Source organism: Charadrius vociferus, unplaced genomic scaffold (assembly GCF_000708025.1).
Source record: "Charadrius vociferus isolate BGI_N301 unplaced genomic scaffold, ASM70802v2 scaffold151, whole genome shotgun sequence".
Taxonomy (NCBI): domain Eukaryota; kingdom Metazoa; phylum Chordata; class Aves; order Charadriiformes; family Charadriidae; genus Charadrius; species Charadrius vociferus.
Window position 1 is genome coordinate 785,067 of NW_009646933.1, and position 7,805 is coordinate 792,871.

The window sequence follows — 7,805 nt, forward strand, 5'->3', positions numbered from 1 at the left end:
ATCAGCTTGTACAGAGGTCCATGTATTGCTTTAATCTTGAGGATGACTGAAATGACATTTACCTCCCAACATACCATGTACAAAGCGAATTTAGTCCCATAGAACACAACCCAGGATGGTTATTCTGTGCTCTGCCATTCTTCATAACGCTCCCTGTCCTTTCAGCTGAGCAGTTTCTGTCAAGCCTAATGCCACTGTGAAGTTAAATTACACATACGTAGGTGTGTTTGGTCCCCATAACAAATCAGCAATGGGATACACACACAATTTGCCATTTGAGCCACAGACATCATAAATCAGCTGGTTCATATGAAACCAGAGCAGGGTGCTTTATAACAGGGGACTCTGGCAACCACACTGTTCATCTCAGCTTTCCAGCTGTAAGACTTCAGTACAGACCATAATAAATCCCAGTCAGGTTTTACAGTCTTGTTGATTCATTGCTTCAGTCGTGCTGCCAATTTCCACTGCCAAAACTCTTCCTGAGTTTCAAAAAAAACCATCCTGAATCAGTATCATCTGTGCATTTTATGGGTGTTTTTTTTTTGTTATTGTTTAATTTTATCTCTTCCAGATAAACCTCTCATGGTCCAGTTTATTGACTGGGTGCTGCGTGGGATATCCCAGGTGATGTTTGTCAACAATCCCCTCAGTGGGCTTGTTGTGGTTGCTGGTTTCCTCGTGCAGAACCCATGGTGGACGCTCACAGGCTGTTTAGGAATAGTTGTCTCAACTTTAACAGCACTTATTCTACGTCAGGACAGGTAAGTCCATCCTTTTCCCCTTCAAAACCAGACTGTTGCTTCAATGCTGACTTATGTGTTAAACAAGTGACATGGATGAAAAGCATGTATCTAGCCTTCACTGGCTACGTATCTGGTCTGGTAGGACCAGACAGATCTTCCCACCCCCTGCATCTGGTGGAAAGGGACACTGGAGGTAACTGCAGAAGGGGTAGTTGCTAAGAGGACCTGGGACTTAAGCATGCAAAACTGAAGGCTGATGCATGAGCCTTGGCAGGTCATCATCACACAGTCATGACTGCATGGGGAGGCAGGGTGTGAAGTGAGCAAAGCACCCACAGGGGAGAAGATTTCAAGTTGGTTGTTTTCTTCACACAGATCAGCCATAGCAGCAGGCCTGTACGGCTATAACGGGGTCTTGGTGGGATTGCTCATGGCCGTCTTCTCTGCTAAGGGAGACTACCACTGGTGGCTTCTGCTGCCGGTAGCACTGGTGTCCATGACCTGGTAAGTCGGATGGCTCCTCTGCTTCTTATTCCAGCCCCAGTGTCCCCACACTGAGACTGAGCTGTCATATTTTTATGCACTATACACACTACAAAGGGAAAGAAACACAACCGGCACATATGTGCTACTAAATCTGTTTCGTTATTTGCACTTTTAAACTCAAATGTAATCCCAAAACAAATAAAATACCCACATAATCACAAATAAACCCAATGGGGAAAAGGAAAATTGATGGCTGATCATATGTAATTCAATGCCCTAAACGTTCGCCATATCGCTGCCATGTGTCAATTCATTTCTGTCTCAAGAGGAACGTTATTTTAACCATTCCCTACCACCATCAACCACAAGTGTTTCATCTATTTAAGCCACCATATAAAAGTGTCAGGAAAATTTACCTCTCCAGGCACAGAAGCTGTTCAGTGGTCCCAAGACGTGATGGTTGATGCTAATGAAAACAAACAATTAATAATACTTTACTCATATATATGACACCATAATCTGCTAGGTATTTGGGCAGCCAGAGTTTTGAAAGCTGGTCTTTTGCCCCCAAAAGTGTAATTGGAGATTGCTAAACCACGCCTATCATCTGCCTGCCTGAAGTTCCTGTAGTGTTATGCCCTCTTTAATAAGCACAACTTTGATGTCAGTCTTTACTTCTGATCCAGAAGCTTCAACAAGTCCACACAGCCACCTTCACAGTTCACTTAGACCTGGCACGGCTGTCCTAATTTCAGTACTAATTTCAAGTACTAATTAAAAAAAAATAAACACTGAGTCTGAGCTGTGGAATAACTCCATTAAATCACTGCATCCTCCATACGAATGGAGGATCTTGGCTCCTTCACGGTCACCAAATTCACCCCATATATTGCATAACATGACAGCAATCTGGACGCTGCTAACCACCCTGGGAAGGGTAGGAAATTTACCAAGTGACCCTAGCGTATCTCTGATTTTATCAGAAAGACCGAGGAAATTAAACAGCTTTTTTAAAAAAATAGAGTGAATTTCCTGTAGTTGTTTTTTTGTTGGTGGTGTTGGATTTTTTCCCTTAGCTGACAAGCTCCTAGTGAGACCATTTTGTTCTTCTTTCAGCCCTGTTTTAACCAGCGCTTTAGGCTCAGTCTTCTGTAAGTGGGATCTGCCGGTTTTCACCTTGCCTTTCAACTTGGTCTTGACCCTCTATCTGGCTGCATCAGGACCTCATAACCTCTTCTTCCCTACAACTGCCATTCAACCTGCAACAGCAACACCAAACATCACGTGGACAGACGCTGAAATGCCAATGGTAGGATGCCCTCAAAGAGAACAGCCTTCTCCATTTACAAAGAAAACCACTATAGAATCATATTATCTTCCTTTATGTTACTGCATTATGTCCTGGAAATACAAAATTGCATTTATGAGATAGCTATTATCCAAAACGTAAAGGTTTACCCTGGGAAGTACCATTTTTGGTAGCTTGAAAATAAGAATTCTTTTTGGTACCTGGTATCTTTCATTTACAGTTGGATCTAAATTATAATCTTCAAAGGCCCTCTACAATCGAATTACCCACAACTGTGCGTACACTGATCAGTGCCCTGTAGACAAGGTTGTGTTGAGACTACCAGTTAACTCCCAGGTTAATTTTAGTTTCCATGTACAGAGTGCTGTGTTTTTAAAATTGCACCTATCTGATTAGAAATGAGCAAGCAGATAGTACTATGGAAGAACAGTTACAAACTTGGGTGCAGGCACATGCTCACGTATTTTTTGTTAATATTCAAGTGGGAACCTTCTGAAGAAACATTTTATTCTCCTGCACAGTGCTGTAAACAACATAGATACTCCAGTAATAGCTTTCCCCTAAGGCTCAGTGGGCTGTTTTGAGGGGCTCCCAGGGAGTGATTAAGAAAAAGTTAATTGACACTAAATAGCAACCCACACAAGTAACATTTCTCAAAAGACACTTACCATAGCGCATAACTTTACGGGGACCATTAACGTGCTGTTCCACATGGAGGAACACAACATTGTGAGGAAAAGTGTCTTGAAACCATCTCTAAGCTGTGACCAAGTTGGGATCTGTCCCACCAACACTCATTGGTATTCCTAGTGAACCCCAAGGTAGGTTCACATATGTAAGTAGATCAGGGATATAGCCTTACCTGAGTAAAACCTCACAATTCTGGCCAAGCCATTATTGGCCATTTCATCCTTGGAGCTGTCCAGTGAGAGGCAAATGTCTTCTCAAACGCATCATCTACCTGAGTGCTTCCATTTCCTAGATTCACTGTCATGCTCCATAACAGTGTGCAAAACTGGCCAAGTCAGCAGCACATGTAAAGATGATGAGTAAACCCTTCCAAGTCCTTTCACAAAAGACATTTAACTTCGATATTAGCATAAAAACCTGCCAGAGGAGCTCATGGCTAGGGAACAAGGCACGACTGATTTTCATCGAAGGGGAAACCCTGTGGAAATGCCCTGCCGTCTCCTGAGAAGCATCCAAACTTTCCACTTACAGTCCAGAAAGAGAGACTGCATTCAATAAATGCCAAACACGAACCTGGCCAAGAAAAACAGTTTAAAAAAAAATTACAAAGACTATAACAAATTGTCCTTTTTTTTTTTTTTTTTTTTTTTTTTTTTAAATTCCTGCAGCTCCTACAATCCATTCCAGTCGGGGTGGGTCAGGTTTATGGCTGTGATAACCCCTGGACTGGGGGAATTTTCCTGATTGCTTTATTTATCTCTTCTCCGCTCATTTGTCTACATGCAGCAATTGGATCAGCAGTGGGGATGCTGGCAGGTAAGGATTTGACTTGTGTCACAGATTTATATAAAGGCATGGGGAATAAAAGAGGAACTGCAGTGAGTGGAGCATTTACAGTCACAAATGCTTCTTCCATTGGAGAATGACTGCTTGAAAAAAATATGTATATGTTGTTATGTTACAAGAATTCTTTTGATTGACTTGCCCATTCTTCTACCTTGTGTTATGATGGTGGAAATCTTCAGAAGAAAGAAGTGTATTTTTGGCTCAACTGAATTTTTATCATGAAATACTTCATTTCTGGATATATTCTGATGGGTTTAGAAGCAGCTTAATAAAAGCCACAGTCATCAGTCTGAATGTGCAGGCCTCAGGGACGCATTTAGAGTTCACATGTACGCTCATTCACTCATATATCATCTGCTGATATCGCATGGCCAAATTCAGCTCAGCAGCACCAGGGAAATTCTGCCATGATTGTATTACATTAAAGTGGCTTTAGTCTTAGACCATAGCAACATGCTATAAATAGGAATTCAGTGTACATATGCAAACTAGAGCCCTAAAAAGCTGAATTCATGCCATTTCTAGCTGCTTTTATCTCTTTGGCCAAGGAATGACACATCTTTGACTTATTTTCCAGCGCTGAGCTTAGCAACACCTTTTAGCAAAATCTACTCCGGCTTGTGGGGCTACAACAGCTCCCTCTCCTGCGTCGCGATCGGAGGAGTGTTCTACGCTTTCACCTGGCAGACACATTTGCTGGCAATTGCCTGCGGTATGTACCCTATGGATTTTTCACTACTGCCACGTTTCCTTTTGAAGTGAGACAAGATGCATTTATACTCGCAGTGGGCTGAAGCCAGGTGGTCACCTCTGGATGGGCAGATGGACTCAGGCGAGACGGACAAATGACGGAGCCGGATGTCGGAGCCATTGCTCTAACATCCCCCAACAAAATAAAAGCAGTGCTTTCACTTTCAGCCAAGAGTTGTGTCCAATGGAAGAGATGGGATCAGTGGACGCTGATTACCTAAGGTCTTTGAAATTAGATGCTTAGTTTTGAGGCATTAATTGTGTTTGCTCAGCATTGCTGGATGAATCATATTGTCTTTTCCAATCATAGATACCAGCTCAAATTCCTTCTTTAGAGAAGGACATATCTAAACTTTGAAAAAACTGCAGCGCAAGATCAGTCCACATCTGTAGTTGGGCAGTACGCTTTCCCCAGTCTATTGAAACGGATACCAAAGGCATGAGCTAGGCAGCACAGAATGATTGAATTATTTATAAGGCAATTCTGTATGAAATTTCAATATCACAGTGAGCTGGGAGTGAAACTATTGCTCATTCGGTGCTCATATAAAAAAGATTTAGCTTTGTATCTCATTGACCCACCTTCCAGCCCTAGAGGCAGGAGAGATGGGGGTGGAAGGGTTATTTTCCTATTTAACCCCATCCATCAAGCTACATACTTTCCACGTCAGTGCATTTTTTCAAAACCCTCTGATTCCATAGTCACATTTTTCATCGCTCCAGTTCTTTTGTTGTTTTGCCCTTCCCATGAGCTCCAGGTTGGAGGGGACACAGTGCAAAGGAAAGAGCTTTGAGAGGGGACTGTCCAGGCATGGTCATAAACACTGGTTGAGGTGCCCAAGGCAGTGTGAGAGATGTTTGTCCTTGCTGGTCTCTTCCACGAGCAACTGAACTGACCAGGAACTACCCTTCTTTTTCACAGCGCTCTTCAGTGCTTACCTGGGAGCAACAGTGACTAACATGTTGTCTGTGGTAAGTGGTGAATTAGCTAGGGTTGTTTTTCCAAAGACAGATTTGAACATTCTATGTTTTCCTGACTTGTGAGGCAAAACACAAAAATTCAGAGAACAATTCAGTCAAAGGCAGAACTGGTCTGGGAAAGCGGACACAGCCTGCCCAGAGGGTTGGTGTGGTTCCCACTGAAACAGGCCACTTATAATCCTCACCAATTTTCATCTCTGGAGCTTGCATGAATTTCCACAGCTCAGCCCTCAACGTCACTGAGATAATTATATGTATACACTTTGTGCGTGGAGTGATTGAGAAAAGAGCCTCCCACACCTGTAAAGAAACCTCAAATTTGGTTTAATTGCTTTGCCCAAGTGCCAAAAAGCAGTCAGTGCAACAACACAGGGAAAAGCTGAACGCTTCTGGTATCCACTCCTGTCTCATCTCCATCCACTACCACTACTGATGCACAAGGAGAAGGAAGCCTTCTCACCAGAGCAGGTAGATGTTGCAGGTTAATGCGCAATGTCAAGATCTCATAAAGAAGTCCTGCCTCCCCAAGGAGAGCCTGCATGCAAAACCAAGTCAAGACTTCTTGAGAAATCCTGTTCCAAGCTGCCTGGCTCTGAGTTTTGTTCAGGGGCTGGGGGATCAAATGAAAGAAAGACATTTAGTAAATAAGTGGTTTCTTTTTTTTTCTTTTTTTTTTCAGTTTGGGCTGCCATCAGGAACCTGGTCTTTTTGTTTGTCTGCGCTGACCTTCCTGTTAATAACCACAAACAACTCTGCCATCTACAAGCTGCCACTCTCCAAAGTCACCTATCCAGAAGCTAACCGAGCTTATTATCTGAAGATGAAGAAACATCAGAGGTCTTGCTGTGAGGTATAAAGACCAAAGAAGAGAGATACTTTGCAGATTTTAAGGCAAGAGTGCAAAGTGTTTCCCCCAAAAACGTGGTTTGTAAGCTACAAAGTCAAAAGACCAAAAAAACACCACCTTCTGAGTGGAGAGACTTTTTCCACCACATTTGTTTTTTCTATTCTGGCTAGATAGGACTGTGATGCGTTGGAAGGACCTTTCCCAAGACCAAACTGTAATGATTTAAAAGCACACATGCCTGAAACGACGCTTGAATTTTGAGCAGTGGGGAAATGACTTAGCAGTTGAAAAGAAAAATGTTTATGAAATCCAAGTCACAGCAATCAGACATAAAGCAATAAAGACCAGAGCATCTCTCAGTATCTGATAGGACTCCTAATTAATGGTTAAAACCAGTTTACAACAGCAATAGGGTACATCTTAGAAAGCTTCATAGTAACAGAGAAGTGAAATAAAGAGTACCCTTTGCTAAGTAGAAAATAGGTGGTGAAGAATTCTACCTGGAGGATCTCTCAAGCCTGGTGGAGATGGGCATTAGGAATCATCACACACAAGATGGACACAAATTGCCGGCAGCGTTGATAACAATTGCAAGACTTGTGGTAAAAATCACAATAATGGCAGGGAGGGATTGTCGATCAACCCCAGCTTTTAAATGTTTTAGTTTGCACTGGGCTCTAACATGTCATGAATAAAATGTTTCAGGCTTACCCAGTTGCAGAGAAAAGCCTGTAAGCTCAAGGCCAAGAAAGCAAACACCAGTGAAAAGAATCTTTTTCTACCAAAAAAGTCCCCAAAAAACCAACAAGTTTCATGATTTTACGTTAATCTCATGATTTTTCTTAATACTTGAACTTGGTCATGGGTTAGAAAAGGAGGGGACAGCAGCAAAGTCATCGCTGTCCCTTTCCTATGCAGTAAAATGGCTCTGCTCAGTCTGTGCACAAGTAGAACTAATTTGAGCTGATCTCCTTGACCTCTCTCCCTACACCATCCCCCTCAGCCCACAAATATCAAGCAGCAAACGGCTGCACTGTCCCAGCCTGCTGCTGAAGCTGCTGCTCCGCCATTTCTCTCCGCCCAGCGATGGAAATGGGATGGTTGGAGGACTGGCGGACGTAGCAGAGCTCTGCAGCAGACCAGCCTTGTG

The 7,805-nt window shown here is 42.8% G+C and overlaps 1 protein-coding gene across 1 annotated transcript in view; it reads left to right on the forward strand.

Annotated features, from left to right (window-relative positions):
• Positions 1–6,720, forward strand: part of SLC14A2 (solute carrier family 14 (urea transporter), member 2) — a 41,106-nt gene extending 34,386 nt beyond the window's left edge. Inside the window, exons 11-17 of the mRNA XM_009894751.1 lie at positions 575–764; positions 1,122–1,250; positions 2,349–2,541; positions 3,900–4,047; positions 4,655–4,789; positions 5,750–5,799; positions 6,488–6,720. Coding sequence (XP_009893053.1) covers positions 575–764; positions 1,122–1,250; positions 2,349–2,541; positions 3,900–4,047; positions 4,655–4,789; positions 5,750–5,799; positions 6,488–6,664 — 1,022 coding nt within the window. The 3' untranslated portion in view covers positions 6,665–6,720. The remainder of the gene's footprint in view (positions 1–574; positions 765–1,121; positions 1,251–2,348; positions 2,542–3,899; positions 4,048–4,654; positions 4,790–5,749; positions 5,800–6,487) is intronic.
• The last annotated feature ends 1,085 nt before the right edge of the window (positions 6,721–7,805 follow it).